Genomic DNA, 17990 nt, shown 5'->3' on the forward strand with positions numbered 1-17990 from the left:
TTGTAAGTAAGTCCAAATAGCATTTAAATATTGCTGAATACTTAGGATAGATTTTAGACTAGTAGACAAAGAATTAATATTTAAGGTTATTAAGTTACTTCTGAATTGGTTAATTAGCATAGTTACCTTATTTTCTGTAAAAATGAGACTGAACAAATGTACCACACATTTTTGTTCCTCTGGGACCTATTAAAATACATAGGCATTTAACTTCTGCAAGATAATAATGTTGCCCGACAATGTCATCCTGACAGGAACACTAAACATCTCTATGAGAATACTCTGCAGATTTCTTAATGCATAATCAGAATTATTGTTACCTAATTAAAGTATGCTTTGGAACATGAACTGAAGGATAAACTACTAAGATAAGAAAATAGGGAAAATCAATGTGCTATTTCTTAAGCAAGAAGCCAGAGAGAAAATGCAGTAGAGGATCTTTGCTTATCTAGCAAAAGCTCTTGGTACATGATATATTATGATGTTGTTAGGCATTTATATGTCAGGCCAATAAAAAAGTAATCATTGAGGAAAATGTAGTAACCATGGTTCATGTAATAACGTTAAAATATAACTTTCATACACTTTTGGTTTTCTGCTCATCTGCAAGATTTTGTCTAACCCTAAAAGTGCTTCTTCAAGAAATACAATCTAAAGCAAGCTGTGCATTTTCACATCACAGCATCAGGATTTTTGCTCAATTAAATAATACTTTGATATTCCCAAATAGCCAATAAAATAACAGAATTGTTAACAATGCCAAGGAGACTGAAGGATCCATGATCCATCTTATTATAATCAGTGCTTAATAAATGGCTATTTATTATCCTAGCAATATCACTCTGCATGAGGTTAAGCCACTTGGTTGTATTTTTCCATGTTCTGCATTGCATTAAAAATACATTGTGCCAGACCCCTGGTGCTGTGAAATTTATTCCATCAGTGCATAGGTTTGACCAGATAAATGCTTCGAATATGCAGATGAATATTTCTCTAACTGTCATTACATGACCTACCTCCAATTTACATGCAGACCAGTTGCCAAGGACCCAGCTGTAGCAGGGGGTCACTGGGCAGGTTTTCTGCTGGGTAAGCTCGCTGGGGCATGGCCGTCCTTCTCCTTGGGTTGGCATAATGATAAATCGAGTCCGGCTCATTCGACCTAAAATGATAAGGGAGGTGTCAGTTTTTCAGTTAGTTTGTCTTGGAAAGGGACCTGAAGAACAGAATGTTGCCTTATACATGTTAAGTCTTCGTTTTAATAGACTGAACTCTGTCCTATTCCACTTTTAGTTTTTCTGTCATTTTCATTTAGCATTCTACAGAGACACAGGCTAATCTAGGTTTTCACAATGCAAAAAGGATCTCAAATTCTGTCCTCTACTTCTTTTAGTCTTCATAGCACAAACTTTCTATTTTGCCAAGTAGACTGCTCTTGTAAACACTAGTAGACTGTTAATTCATTTAAAGTATTTATTTATTAAGCTCTAGCATGATCAATGCATCCTGAAGTATGCTGTGGACAGTAGTAAAATTGCAAGATGTATCTTCTAGCATCAAAGATCTTATATTTTAAGCCAGGATTACAAATATTTAACAAAGGTAGTGAGCATTGCATCTTCTGTGTTTACTAGGTTATACATGAGCAAGTAAGATAAAAGTCACACATAATCCAAATTATCCTAAAAAATTCCCTAGGAAGGTGCTACCCCAAGGTCCCAATAGTGTATTTCAATTAATTCAAAACAGATAATTTTTTCAAAGGTTTAGAACCAATTTCTTTCTTCACTCAGCACAAGATAAAATTGTTGGCTTGTATGAAGGAACCAAGATGCTTAAAAACATATGCTCATGTACTAGCCTCCTGTTCTGCAATGAAAGACAATTGATTAGTGAAAATGGCTCAGGACTTCCATATCATCTTCTGCCTCCTCCTAGGCATTAAGTCATCAGCCCATCAAGTAGAATAGTGATGGAATAACGTACAGTATTTGTTTGTGATTCTCTCTTTCTCTCTCTTGGACTCTTTCACTCTCACCCTTTCCTACTCACTCTTATTCTTACCAATGAGGTACTCGGCACATATAAGTTAATAACTATTAGTTATTTGTGAAAATGATGCACTTCCAATGTTGTTATAAAGTTACTTATGTGACTGTATTTGTGATAAATGTTAAAGAAAAAACCAGGTTCTGTGGGAGCATGCATTAGAATGGCAGCCCATTCTGAGAAGGAATCAGAGATCACTGCCATGAGCAGTGGAACTTTACGCAGAAATATGAAAAGATGTAAGCCAGATATGACGTGCAGAGAGAGTGCGCCACACACAGGAGGGAGCATGTGAAGAGATGGTGATGTGCAAAGGATCACATGTCTGAGGACCTGACAGAAGCCAGTGTGGCTGGAGCAGATAGTGACAGTGAGAAGGGCTTGAGAGACTATTGTTAAAGCTATTAAAAGCAGAGTCTTTTAGTTGATGTCAAAGATTTTATTTTCGCATCCTAAGGGAAATGGAATGTTAGTGAGGACTTTATTTCCACATAGAAATCACTTGAAAACCCTGGATATAAATAACTACAGATACCCTCAAGTTTAGTGATAAGTAAGGGTGACTTAAACTTTCAAAGAACTAGACCTCTTACTGTCCACCAGAATATTATAGATTTGGTGGTAAACTAACTCTCTGAGAATAACCTTAAAGAAAACTAGGGGGTTCTAATCACTGGCTTCTAAATTCCTTAAGATTTATACTTCTGTGCCTAACATGGTACTTCACAGACATTAAGTAAAGTGGAATATATGTTTAATTTATATTTTCATAAATTGTTGAAGTGATATTATATGCAAATGTGTGATGACATAATAATATCAATACATTGAGCTGGTTCTATGTGTTAGGCAATACTTTGAACACTTTATATGCATGGACTCATTTAATAGTGATAATAACCTGAGGAAAATTGTAGTGTTTTCCCATATTATTGATGACAAATCTGAGGCTCAGGGAATTTAAGTCACTTGTTTAGATTTAAACAAATAAACAAACAAAGTAGGTTAGAGAACAGGATTCAAAGCAGTTTTACTCTAGAAGTTGCTGCATTAACCAACCATGCTGCTGGGTAGACATGAGCAAGACAGCAAAGATAGCTACCTATTTCAGTCTTTCATAGGAGACATACAAGAAATTTTGGATGGTGGTTGTTTCATTTTCATGTTGCTGATAAAGACATACCCAAGACTGAGAATAAAAAGAAGTTTAATTGGACTTAGAGTTCCACATGGCTGAGAGGCCTCAGAATCACTGAGGGAGGTGAAAGGAATTTCTTACATGATGGCGGCAAGAGAAAAGTGAGGAAGAAGCAAAAGTGGAAACCCCTGATAAACCCGTCAGATCTCTTGAGACGTATTCACTAACACGAGAACAGCACAGGAAAGACCAGCCCCCATGATTCAATTACCTCCCCCACAACACATGGGAATTCTGGGAGATACAATTCAATTTGAGATTTGGGTAGGAATATAGTCAAACTATATCATTCCACCCTGGCCTCTCCAAATCTCATGTCATCACATTTCAAAACCAATCATGGCTCCCCAACAGTCACCCAAAGTCTTAACTCATTTAAGCACTAACCCAAAAGTGCATAGTCCAAAGTCTCATCTGAGACAAGGCAAGTCCCTTCTGTCTATGTGCTGATAAAATCAAAAGCACGTTAGTTACTTCCTAGATACAATCAGGGTACAGGTATTGGATAAATACAGCCATTCCAAATGGAGAACTTGGCCAAAATAAAGGAGTTACAGGGCCCATGCAAGTCCAAAATCTAGTGGGGCAGTCAAATTTTAAAGTTCCAGAATGATCTCCTGTGTCTCCAGGTCTCAAATCCAGGTCACACTGATGCAAAAGGTGGATTCCCATGGTCTTGAGCAGCTCCACCCCTGTGGCTTTGCAGGTACAGCCTCCCTCCTGCTTGCTTTCACGGGCTGGCATTGAGTGTCTGCAGCTTTTCCAGGCACATGGTGCAAGCTGTCAATGTATCTACCATTCTGGGGAATGGAGAACAATGGCCCTCTTATCACAGCTCCACAAGGTGGTGTTCCAGTAGGGACTCTGTGTGGGGGCTCCAACACCATATTTCCGTTCTGCACTGTCCCAGCAGAGGTTCTCCATGAGGGCCCCACTCTGCAGCAAACTTTTGCCTGGGTATGCATGTGTTTCCATACATCTTCTGAAATTTAGGTGGAGGTTCCCAAACCTCAGTTCTTAACTTCTTTGTACCCACAGGCTCAACACCACATGAGAGCTGTCAAGGCTTGAGGCTTCCACTCTCTGAAGCCACAACCCAAGCTCTGTTTTGGTCCCATTCGGCCACAGCTGGAGCAGCTGGAATACAGAGCACTAAGTCCTTAGGCTATGAACATCACAGGGACCCTGGGCCTTGACCACAAAACCACTTTTTCCTGCTGGGCCTCCAGGTTGTGATGGGAGGGGCTGCCAAGAGGGTCTCTGACATGGCCTGGAGACATTTTTCCCAAGGTCTTGGGGATTCACATTAAAGTTCTTGCTACTTATGCAAATTTCTGCAGTGGGCTTGAATTTCTCCTGCAAATTTCTGCAGCGGGCTTTTTCTTTTTACTGTATCATCAGGCTGCATATAATCTGAACTTTTATGCTCTGTTTCTCTTTTAAAACGGAATGCTTTTAACAGCACCCAAGTCACATCTTGAATGCTTTGCTGCTTAGAAATTTCTTCCACCAGATACCCTAAATCATCCCTCTCAAGTTCGAAGTTCCACAAATCTCTAGGGCAGGGGCAAAATGCTGCCAGTCTCTTTGCGAAAACATAACAAGAGTCACCTTTGTTCCAGTTCCCAAGAAGTTCTTCTTCTCCATCTGAGACCACCTCAGCCTGGACCTTATTGTTCACATCACTATCAGCATGTTTGTCAAAGCCGTTCAACAAGTCTCTGGGAGGTTTCAAACTTTCCCACATTTTCCTATCTTCTTCTGAGCCCTCCAAACTTTTCCAACCTTTGTCTGTTACACAGTTCCAAAGTCACTTCCAGATTTTTGGGTATCTTTTCAGCAGCGCCCCACTCTACTGGTATCAATTTGCTCTATTAACCTGTTTTCACACTGCTGATAAAGACATATTCAAGACTGGGAAGAAAAAGATGTTTAATTGGACTTACATGGCTGGGGAGGCCTGAGAATCATGACAGGAGGTAAAAGGCACTTCTTATATGGCTGTGCCAGGAGAAAAATGAGGAAGAAGCAAAAGTGGAAACCCCTGATAAACCCATCAGATCTTGTGAGACTTATTCAATATCCTGAGAATAGCACAGGAAAGACCAGCCCCCACGATTCAGTTACCTTCCCCTGGGTCCCTCCAAAACACATGGGAATTCCGGGAGATACAATTCAAGTTGAGATTTGAGTGGGGACACAGCCAAACCATATGAGTGGTAAAAATTCTGTCAGTGATTATATAGGCAAGGGCTCATTCTGCAACCCTGGGCATAGAGTTCTTGCATGGAGTATATGAGCTTAGACAGATGTTCTTCCAGCATCACTCAAATCATAACAGGTCAAATATCGTTCACATCAAATGTTGTCCCTGCTGGATAAACACACTTGGCAAAAGATTTCACATTAATTTTTGCTTAAATACTCTTCAAGTTGTGTAATAACTTTAATGTTTATTCTCTTGACTAAAATACCTATTATCCTAATGTCATTATAATTACAGGCTGTTCCATCCATCTTTGTAAGGATAATGACAATGTGGTGTCACCTTTATCACAGCCAAAGAGGCTCTATTTCATTATAGCCAAATAACCTCAAGCTTGTCTTAAATTGATGGCATGCTGAGGGCCAGTACTATAGAACCATTTTATTTATTTCTGTTAAAGTGACAGATATATTCTGCTGGACATAAAGGTAGAGAAAATCTAATAAGTGCAAAAGAAAAAAAATGATGCTATTACTTTTTAAAATAATGAAGTCTCAAGACCATTCACTGGAAGCAAAGCCATATGGTTTCTTTAGCTTCTGCTATCCAAACACAAAGAGAAGATTTCCAAATAATGCCTATTACTTCCAAGAATATTTTTTGAAACTAAAGAACATATAATCAATACACATTTTGATGTATTTTGTGTCTAATTGGTTTACATTAAAGTTCAACAAAAAATGTTGCTAATAAATGCATGCAAGTGTAAGAGAAAATTATTGGACCTGATGCATTTGTTGGGTAATTGTTATATTTTACTATGTTTCTTTTTCTATTTCAGTCAAGGATGTTTTGGTTGTATAAGGTAAAAAACCAAAAATTTATCCCTCAAATAAAAAAATCTAACAACATGGAATGTGGATATTATGGATAAAAGGGCCTGCCACCTTTAGGAGTAGTGGTCAAATATTACCTGGGATGCCAGATCTCAGAATGGGTAAGGGAGCAGTCAATGAAGCAGCTATCTCTCCACAATAATTATTCTATCAGGAACTCCTAACAGCAGGAGTCTGAAGGACTTGTTTTGGCGATGATGAGCTCTGATGGGAGGGAGAAAGCAGTGGTGGATGTGGTCAAATTAAAGGTAAAACTATGGTGTGGTATGGAACATGAGAGGAAGAGAATTTAAAACTAGCTGATGTGCCAGGCACAGCGGCTCACGCCTATAATCCCAGCATTTTGGGAGGCTGAGGCAGGAGGATCACTTGAGTCCAAGAGTTTGAGACCAGCCCTGACAGCATAGAAAGACCTTGTATCTATAGAAAATAATAAAAAGTTAAAAAATAAACCGCATATATGGTGGAGAGAGGCCTGGAATGGGCATTAAAAGTTTCTAGCTGGAAATGGCTTGCCCCAATTAACAGCTAGGAAATGATATGACTACATGCAAGTACTTTAACTCCTCTGTACATAAATTTTCTCTTCTGTAAAATAAAACTGAGAATACAGAAAGTCTTTATTGCTTGAGATAATTCACGTTAGAAAAAAATGCCACTTAAAAGTGAAGCTATTTTAAATAGGAATTCAATTATTTCAAATAAATCGTAAAAAATATTTAAATGAGACTTTTTCTCTGAAACTAAAAAGAATGCAAGTGAGTTTATTTTATCTCATATCCACTAGCATATATATTATGATTATAATTATGCACTCGTTATTAGGACAAATAATAAATGAGTCATTGATATTTCTTATATAATTTTATGATAGCTATAAGAGATCCTGATGTTTCATAACTGACTTTCCCGGCTTGAACATAAAGTCTTTGGCTGTTGAGTCAATTATAATCAGTTTTTACAATGGCTCCCTTTAATCTTTGATGTGAAGATCACTCCATATTGTATCCCCTTTGTTGCGGATACACATTTAATTTCCAGCTAGAGACAGACCAGCAAGTCCCCTGATTTGCAATGATAGAACATGTGTGTTAATGACGAAAGCTTGTTGACTGGGCAAAGGTTTTGTAAATGACAAGTTTATTCATTAATATTTTGATGTTATGAGGGGCTTGGCTGTCTATGCAACAGTAATGCTGGGACAGTAACGCAGGTGAAGAATACCGGGTGATGAGGACTGCCTGGATATGTGTCACATAGGTTATATAAGTAAAAAATACTATATAAAAGCAACTTGCAAGGGGCTTGGGCACAATGGCTTATGCCGGCAATCCCAGCAGTTTGGTAGGCCAAGATGGGCAGATCACTTGAGGTCAGGAGTTCAAGACCAGCCTGACCAAAATGGTAAAACCCCATCTCTCCTAAAAATACAAAAATTAGCTGACATAGTGGTGTGTACTTATGATCCCAGCTACCTGGAGGCTGAGACAGGAAGATTGCTTGAACCTGGAAGGTGGAGGTTTCAGTGAGCCAAGATCACATCACTGCACTCTAGCCTGTGACTCCATCTTAAAAAAAAAAAAAAAAAAAAAAAAAAAAAAAAAAAAGGAACTTGCAGATATTTTAAATATAGTAAATGTTTGGTTTCTTCTCTCTTCTTTAATATTTATTTTTAACAAATACTGTCATACCAATTCATAGAACTGGCCCTGAAACATGCCTGTAATGAGTAAATAAGGCATGCTACCTGTGTCACCTGTATTTTATTAGGCTTATTATATTAAATGCACAAAATTATAAAATCCATAATTGTGCAGCAAGGTCCCAACCCATCAAATCCCTTACACTGTATCCTGGACTCTTTCTGTCCTTGGATTAATAGTGAAGATTGCTACCATACGTATCCTCATGCTTTCAAATTCAGAGGGGAAGAATTTCCTTGGAAACTCTCTGGACTCATCTTGCTTGGGTTTATGTTTTTCAATAACAGCATAAGACATGAGAATAGGTATTGACTGGGAACTAAATTCAATCACAAACATGGACAATATGCTGAATGAGCAATACCAATGAGATGAAAATATCGAAGTTGACTCTCTAATTCGTGCACTCATCTGGCTACAAAACAGAGAAAGGCACTCCCTATAAAATATGTTTCCAATGAAAAAAGACCTAAATCATGGTAGAGTAAACTTGTTGTTTGCTAGTAATTCTCCTCTCTGAGCCTTTTCCTCTTTTTCCTTGGAGAATAATGGGACCTCATTATAAACAACACTGATATTGAGCTTATTATTACATTAGCAATAATCACTAGCAATGAAAGAAAAGGATTGAATTTCAAGACCTTAAGAAAAAAATAATAGACTGCGAGTTCGCATATGGGCTGTAAAAACAAAAACAGAAACAGAGAGAGGCCAATCTTAGTACCTACATACAGGTTTAAAGCGTTTCAGACTAGATCATATTCCCACTGAACCAAGCAGTAATCAAACTTCCCTCTTAAGGCTCCACTGACAAACTAGATGTAGGAAATTTTAAGCAATTAAAACAAATCTCAAAATTGGTAAACATTTGTCAATATACATACTTAGAAAAAGAAAGAAAATCAAATATAGTAATTCCCTAATCTGAGCTTACTTTCCAATCAAAGTAGTCACCCACCGTGGCCCTTTTAGGGAGACATGCTGTAAACAAAAATTCTTCTGTGGCCCTGACACATAGTCACTGAATTTACTGGAAATTATGGTTTTGATAGCTCTGGCCAATTTGGATATGGCCCAGGCAAAGTATATATGTAAGAGATAATGGAAAAGGAAATATAAGAATAATACATTATTGAAGAAGGTTCCTATTGACTGGAAACAGCTAGTTCATTAAATAAAGCATCTGGACAATTTACATGAGCATACCTATAAACTCCAGTGCACGATAGACATATAAAAGCAGTAACAGTAGTATATGAAGTAACTCTGAGCTTCCAGCATATCTATGGATATCATTATAACTGGGTTGATTTCTACCTGGACATTACTTCTTTTGAACATAAGTTAAATTTCCAAAGTTCATGCACCATCATTGGCAGAAAATGATCACCCAGAAGCCAACATCTACGAGGGGCTGGCCAACTAAAACACCATGGAGAATAGGACACAGTGTCACTTAACTGAAGTTAATGACGGTCTTTCCTGATAAGAACCCCAAAATCAGGTTAATGAATGTTTCCGCTTTCAAGGGCTTCCCCCTATGCATTTATTCTTAAGCATTTATTATCTGCTACATAGTATTAGACAATAGCAAATACTAGTGGATAACAAAATAAGTGAAAAAAAGCAAAGGAATACTAATAAAACCTCATTAGTAGATGATCATGTTCAATCTAAGTTAATTTTAGTCATATATGTTTCTGTGTTTAAGGCATTTTATTGTATGGTACTTTTTGTCACTGTAAAAGTAGTTCTCATTATGGAGGGAGGTGCTAAATTAATTGAGGGAATACAATGTGCTTTAATATACAGATGATATCATATATTCTTGCTTAGCTTTTTCTCTTCCTTATCCTGCTTTCTTCATTCTCCTGCCCCTGAGAGTTCCTGCCCTTACTCTCTGAGCCACATAAATCACTAACAATTCTGGTTTCAGGCTGAGTTTAGGACATAGTTGTTAATATTTCTCTTTAATACATGATAAACTGAGGCTCAGATAATTTAATTATTTTTTGTGACATGATACAGGTAGAAGGTTTGAAACAAAGATTTGTCTTGCTCCAAAAGCAGGTGCTTTCCAACAGATTTCATCTAATCCGTGTCTTAGGTATCAGATACTATGTTCTAGTTATTAGGCCAATTGAACTAGTTTGAGAATTGCAATTAGATCTATCTTTTGCAATAAATTTCTTATATGTATTTATTATATGTATAGTCCATATTTTCTTTAGCAAAAAGTAATTAAGGTGACTGTGCTAACACCTTTCTCTTACAACTCTTTATTTGCTTTCAGGTACTCATCAGGGTAAATTCTGAAAGCAGTGGGAAATCAGGTTGTATATAAAATGCTCAGTTAATTTCATGTGGCTCTTTAGGCTGGACATCTACTAGAAAGTGGTTAAATCTGAAATTTTCACTTCTTTTAACAAATATCAGGAATTTTTATCTAAGTGTATTTTAAGTGCAAAATTTATTTTAAATATTACCCTGATGGATATAGATTTGGGATCAAGGTTATTTTCCAGTAGAGCAGAGTGGAGGAAAATTACCGTCCTGATCTGCAACCTAAAGACAGCTCTTCAGTACATGTTTGGTATTGATGCAGAAGTAATTCTACACTCAGAGATACAGTACATGAGCTTCCCCTGTAGAGGGATTCCTTGGCTTATATGAAACTTGCTTCATGTATCCAGACACCCTTTTATTCTAGAGAAGATGCAACTTAAGCAAGATAAACATTCCATAGGATTTTCAGAGCAAAACAGACTCTAGTCCCAGCAGGATCACTTCTCTGCCAGGAACATGGGAAGTAACAAGACCACCATTTAGAAGTCAAGATGGGCCATGATAGCAAAGATAGCAAAAGGGTAAGATAGGTATTTTATGACAGAAGATTAAGCACTTTTGGCATTGCTTGGATATAAGTAACTCCAGACTTTTCAGTGGTAGAGTATGTATATGCATTCTGACCACTTACCTCCAGTTCTAGTCTCAACAATCACATTTCAGTTCCATTAAAACTAACACAATTTGAGGGAGCACTGTAATACCTATAAACGCAGCAATACCCACAATGAGCAATTTCTATGGGATGCAAGAAGGTCAAAGAGAGTGAGTTTGCACATCTTGGAGCTAATCTTCCCACCCTTTTTAGAGAAAATCATCAGAGTCACATATTACCTCTCTGTAAGATTGGCCGCTATATTTCTATTAGATGAACTAGATAATATGCAACATTATTACTTGTGAGACAAGAAGATATATAGAAGGGTTAAAATTCAGAGAGGTTTCTTAAAGCATTAATATATCTTACTGTCCTTTGCGTTCCAATCTATGGCCCATTTTCTCTGCTTATTGTCAAATATACCTATAAATAAATTATAATAATTTTAATAGTGATATAGCACACAACCCAGGGTCTTGTACACAACAGGTGATATAGAATTTCAGATGTACAGGATCACAGTGGAACAAATGGGGGCTTTGGAGACACCTGGACTTGGGTTCAAATCCATCCTCCACAATGGACAAGCTATATAACCGTGGGCAGATTACTTCAGTGCCTATCACTATATCTGTAAAATTAGGTCTATACTTCATAATATTGTTGTTAGGAATTACTAACATACTCCTAGCATCAGTAATTATACCCTTGGCCAACAAATATTAAAAAGTAATCGCTCTAATATTTCACCATTTTATAGATAAAAAACAGTGCAAGAGGTTTCTGCAGAGGATAAGTGAGCAGCCCAACATCCTACATCTTGTCACTGGAAAAGCTGACTCTAAAACTCAGATTTTCGAGTTTCTTGTCTAGTCTTTTTCTTCCATTCCGCTACCTAGTGTCATGTTCTTTGCCATAAGAACTAATTACTTGATACAGTAAATAAGTCTGAATTATTATGACAGACTGTGCCAAGTCAAGAATGCCATGCATTGATCAAATCTGATACAGATACCAGAAATTAAAGCTACTGGCTTGCCCTTGAACCCCAGAAAAAAAAAAGCTGGAAATTACAAAGTTGTTGTGTGTTTTGGAGTTAATGCAAAATGATTTTCTCACTATAGGCTAGAGTTGACAGAAAAATTATATGACATCTGGGAAACACTAGAGATAGATTTGGTCATATGCTATAAAAATATTATAAACTCGTATGCATTAAATTTAAAAATATAAAATCCAAAAAGTTATAGTCTGGATTTAATAACATTCTTAGAGTGTTATCAGTTAAATAATTATGAATAATTCATGATATGTTAAATTTAAGGAGTTCAACATTCCACTAAACTGATGAAAATTCAAGAGACAAAAAACATGACTAATCCAAATATTAAGCTCTTCTATTACAAGCTTTGATCTTTGAAATCTATCTAAAAAGATCCCTTAGTGGAAGCTTAGAATCAGTCTCTCTCTAAATTCTCTAAATTAAAATAAATTGGATTCAAACTGTTCTGACCTTGAAATCTATAACACAATTAGAAAGTATATGCCAAGCATCAGGTGTACATTAAAGAAGCAATCCAGACATTTGGAAAATACAGTAGGAGCTCATTTCAAAATTTCCCCTAAGATCATTGCAGTTCTGTGGGTTTAATGATGAAGTGTGGCTCACAGGAAGCATCAGGGACAACCAGCACACCAGGTATTGCCCAACAACTCAGTGAATGAAAAATAGAGATAATTGTGTGAACTTTTGTTTTTGATAAAGACATCAGCTGAGAACTGTACCTGCTGAAGTTTGACTCCCAGGTAACTCACATGCCCACTTTAATGTGACTAAATAAACTCTCTCTCTCTTCCTGTGGTCTCTGCCTATTGCTACAACCAGTTGGAAAAGAGAAAGCGGCTCCTACAAAAGACAGCTGCTGGCTCTCTGTCTTAGAAGAGGCAGCTGTCGATGTTCCCCGATGGTAGTCTCCAAACTTTGCAGCTCCACAATTTGGTCTCTTTTATGAAACGAGTTCATCTGAACCATACATTCGTGCTTCTGATTGCTGCTGCTCATTTACTGTTCGTTTTTCAGGTTGTACCATGTGAGGATTAAAGCATGATTTAAATACAGAATTATCTTATTTTAATAACATTACTATCTACCACAGGAGTGATGGTTGGGGAAGAGTGGTGCCGTAAGACTGGAGCAAGAAAGCAGGAATGGGGAAGAAGTTTGGGGATGGTGCGGAATAACATGATACACTCACAAAGGCTGCCTTGGCACAGTTTTGAGGGTAGGTGCTTAAAAATTCAAGGGCTATGCATCCTATTCCTCTTTGTACCACTCAATTCTTTTTTTAAAGTTTGAGGTTGGTGCTGAGTGGGTTGGCTTATGCCTATAACCCCAGCACTTTGGGAGGCCAAGGCAGGCAGATTACTTGAGCTCAGGAGTTCCAGACTAGCCTGGGTAACATGGCATAACCCAGTCTCTACAAAAGATGCAAAAATTAATCAGGCGTGGTGGCATGTGCCTATAGTCCCAGCCACTTGGGAGGCTGAAGTGGCAGGACTGCTTGAGTCCAGAAGGCAGAAGGTGCAGTGAGCCATGATCGTGCCAATACATTTCAGCCTGGGCAACAGAGCAAGGTTCTGTATCAAAAAAAATATTGAGGTTGGGCACAAATAAATACAAGTAGAAAACATTCATCTTAATACTTTTGTCTGAAGGTCTTAACATGGAAACTTAAATAGAACAGGTCGTCAAAAAATGCTTGTGAGATTGAACACTGAACAGCCTAGTAAAGAAAAAACTAGTCACAAGAGCTATGGCACCATCTTTCCCAAATGTTACCCTACTAGACCCTTAGAAACTAGCCTGAAGTGATGTGTAACTGGTATCATACTGATGTGCCAATAGAAACCATCCAGATGATTTTCAAGTGCTTTACGCAACTTGATTTCTCCAAGTAGTTAACATTCCTACCCTAGTCCTTCTGTGCCTTAGTTCACACAAGGATTTTTCTTATGAAATCTGTGTTTTGTTTTCATCTTTGTTTATTATTCTAAGGATTGGAGAAAGGTGAATTTTAGCTCAGGCTGTAGTTGCCTAGAGCTCCCGAATAGTAGGATTCAAATTTGCATGGGTTTTGTGTTGTTGGAGGACAAACAGGGTCTAGTAAACAACAGTGTCTGATGAGTCCACAGCACCACCAGAACTGCTTACAATTTTTAAGTAATCTTTTAAAACTAAACTTATGATTTGAGGTCTTATTCATAAAGGTGGTGTGTTGGAATAACATGGAGATCTGCCATGTTCCAGTGACTTGGTATAGGGGCAGAATTAGGACTTTTAGGCAAAAATAATAATAAACAGATTTCCTGTCTCCTAGCACTGAACCCAATCTTGGGCAATGAGACCTAAGAATATAGGTATTTATGCAAAGGAGAAAAAACAGCCACTGGTAGGGATTGGCTGCCTTTGGGCTTGCAATCTAGCATGCAAGCTCTTTCCCTTTCAGCTTTCTTTTTATGGTACAGAATCACCTAGGCAATAACAATAATAAAATTATTCCAGTGTTCCACGTACTGTGTTTCAGCTGTGAAGATTCACCCATGAAGAATACAAACAGGGTTATTGGCACCTTAGAAAGATAGATATGAAAATGGATTTAATTCATGCATGATAAAAATCACAGGAGGCAGTCATGGGAATGATGGTGGGAGGTTCCATGTAAAGCAATGTGCCCAGGTGAGGAGCAGCGTAATTTGATGGAAATGTAGTATACTGGAAGTGACAGAGTTGGCAGGGCAGTACGAGGTGATGGAGACATAGGTACAGCACGGGTGAGATCCTGAAGATCCCTGTGGGCCATGTTCACAATACAGGACTTCATTCTTTCTTGCCTATGCTACCCTTTATACTGAGAGACAAATATCCCAGCAATGGCCCTTGAGAACAACACTGTAAACACTGTAGTGCTTATGTGCTTATGGCAGTGGGGTATTCAGAGCAGGTCTCTTCTGAACAGGGAGAAACCAATTGTTTTTATTTCTTTGTTTTAGACCCAGTTTCGCTCTTGTTGCACAGGCTGGAGTGCAATGGTGTGATCTTGGCTCAATGTAACCTCTACGTCCTAGAGTTCAAGCAATTCTCCTGTCTCAGCCTCCTGAGTAGCAGGGACTACAGGTGCCCACCACCACACCTGGCTAATTTTTGTATTTTTAGTAGAAACATGATTTTATTATGTTGGCCAGGCTGATCTCAAACTTCTGACCTCGTGATTCACTGCCTTGGCCTCCCAAAGTGCTGGGATTATAGGCATGAGCCACCGTGCCCAGCCAACCAACTGTTTTAATGAAAGACATCACTGATATGAATAACACCTCTCATTTGTATGTCTTTTGTGGATTAATCAGTGTACATTATTACTTATTTGTTAGTTTACTACTCTCTGTTGTTCCTAGATTTTAAGCTCCATAAAAATAAGAAAATTGTCTTTTTTTTACCCCACTGCTAAATTCTCAGTACATAAAACTATAACTGACACATAAGTATTTATTTATGGATAAATGAATAGATGAATGACTTATAGGTCAACATAAAAACACTTGATCAGATATTCACTTGTAGAATATCATATAGGTTATGAATACAGTGTATAGATTTTGAGAGGGGTAAAAGGATGAGATAAAATTGGGAGATGAGGGTGATTGCATCTACAGAATAATTTTTAAAAGATCCTGCAGAGTCTCCAACAGCCCTCTTTTCTACAGGAAGGTAGAGGCACATGGAGGAGAAAATTCACACATACTAAACACTCATGATGTGTCTGCTACTATGCCAGGTGTCTTCAAATACTTCATTTCATTTAACTCTCAAACCAAAAACTAAACCACTAACGTGCAAAATTCCAATTTATAAAGAATCTGAGATTCAGAAAGTTTAAGCTAATTGCTTAAACAGTTACATTTGAACTTAGATTTACCAAACTTTAAAGTGGACGCCCTAGTGGAAACCATGACCCACTGTCTCTTAAAACAATTGACAAACTATTGGTTAACCACTGAAATTTTGGTCCTAAGACCTGTCATTTGGTTTCCACAGATTATTTGCTCTCATTTGTGCAAGAAATTACATATTATTGTTGTACAGTGTGAATCCCATGTTTTCATTATGAGTGACATTCTTTGTAGATGTAGTTTTCAATTCTTCTTAGTCACATTTTTCTAACATGTATCCTGAATAGTGTTTTTGGCTCTGCTCTCTCTAGGACCTTACAGTTGAGTTCACAGATGAGCTCCTTTTTAATAATGAGTCATGTCTTGTTTCTCACATAATCTCATCAGAAGAAGATAATTACCAACAACATCAGCATATCCATTTGTGAGTAGCTCATAGATGAGACCATAACTTAGTGTCAGTGGTCCGATATCAGGACTTCTAGAAAACTGCTTCCAAATATCTTTGTTTGAAAATCAGATTCAGGTCCTGGTACCCCATCCTCCCCCCACTAGATTACAAATCCTCCAAACTGCACTTCTTCTTCCCATCTCCTTTCCAGTTTAATTTGCCTCCTATGGTTTTGATGTGGTTTGTGCTCGCCAAAAGGCATGTCAAAATTTGATCTCCTTTGCAGTTGGGGTGAGAGGTAAGGACTAGTGGGAGGTATCTAAGTCATAGGTGAGGATTCCTTATTAATAAATGAGTGCACTCCCTTGGGGGTGAGTGAGTTCTCTCTCTTGCAGGAATGGATTTGTTCTTGCAAGACAGGGTTGTTAAAAAGAATATGGCTTTCTTGGCTTCTTGCTCTTGTTTTCTTTCTCATCATGAGACTGTTTTGCACACGCCTGCCCCCCTTCTGCTTTCTGCCATGGGTTAAAGCAGCCTGAGATCCCCACCAGATGCAGCTGCCTAACTTTGAACCTTCCAGTTATCAGAATCATTAGCCAAATAAACCTCTTCTCTTTATAAATTACCCAGTCTTAGGTATTCTGTTATAGCAACAAAATAGCAACACAATGGCCTAACACAGAAAAGTGGTACTGAGGAGTAAATTGTTCATATACAGATACCTGAAGATTTGAAACTGGCTTTGGAACTGAGTAACACATAAAGGCTAGAGGCATTTGCAGGGGCAGTCTAGAAAAAGTCTGCATTGCCATGAATGGAGCAATGAGTGTGATTCTGGTGAGGGCTCAGGAGAAGACAAAATGATGCGGGAGAGTTTGCAGCTTCTTAGAGACTGGTTAAGTGGTTGTGACAAAAATGCTAACAGAAAGATGGACAGTAAGGGACATGCTGATGAAGTTTCAGATGGAAATAAGGAACTTATTCGGAACTGGCTAAAACACTATCCTTGTTATACCATAGCAAACAACTTGATTGCATTGTGTCCATGCCCTACAGTTTCGTGGAATATGGAACTTAAGAGTAAAGGAATAGCTACCTGGTGGAAGAAATTTCTAAGCAGCGAAACTCAGGCTGCTGCTGCTTCTAACTGCTTATCATAAACTGCTAGAGAAAAGGGAAGCTGAGTGGAACGATTTGGAAAGTTTGTAGCATGGCCATGTAGTAGAGAATGAAACAGTATCTTCAGGAGAGAAATACAAGGGTATTGCCAAGACACCCTTTGCTAAAGAGATTAGCATGGCTAAAAGGGAGCCAGATGCTAATGGTTAGAACTATGGGAGAAAAAGCCCTGAAAGCATTTTAAAGATCTCCACGGCCAACTCTTCCCAAAACAGGCCCAGAAGTTTAGAAGGAAATAATGGTTTAAGGGGACATGATGGAGTGCCACTGCCCTGCGTTACCTCAGAGATCTGCTTCCCACATCCCAGTGGTTCCTGCTGGAACAGCTGTGGCTCAATCTACCCTAAATGTGACCATGCTGTCACTCTGGAGAAACCAAGCTATAAGCTTTAGGGGTATCCACATCCACATTACTAATTTTGTAGGTTGGCAGAATGGGAGAGCAGTGAAGGCATGTTGGCATCCACCTAGATTTTA

The 17990-nt window shown here is 38.1% G+C and overlaps 1 protein-coding gene across 1 annotated transcript in view; it reads right to left on the bottom strand.

Annotated features, from left to right (window-relative positions):
* The window catches only part of THSD7B (thrombospondin type 1 domain containing 7B), a 569933-nt gene that overhangs the window by 33197 nt on the left and 518746 nt on the right, over positions 1 to 17990 (bottom strand). Inside the window, exon 21 of the mRNA XM_037734459.1 lies at positions 1017 to 1162. Coding sequence (XP_037590387.1) covers positions 1017 to 1162 — 146 coding nt within the window. The remainder of the gene's footprint in view (positions 1 to 1016; positions 1163 to 17990) is intronic.

Source organism: Cebus imitator, unplaced genomic scaffold (genome assembly GCF_001604975.1).
Source record: "Cebus imitator isolate Cc_AM_T3 unplaced genomic scaffold, Cebus_imitator-1.0 Scaffold620, whole genome shotgun sequence".
Taxonomy (NCBI): Eukaryota; Metazoa; Chordata; class Mammalia; order Primates; family Cebidae; genus Cebus; species Cebus imitator.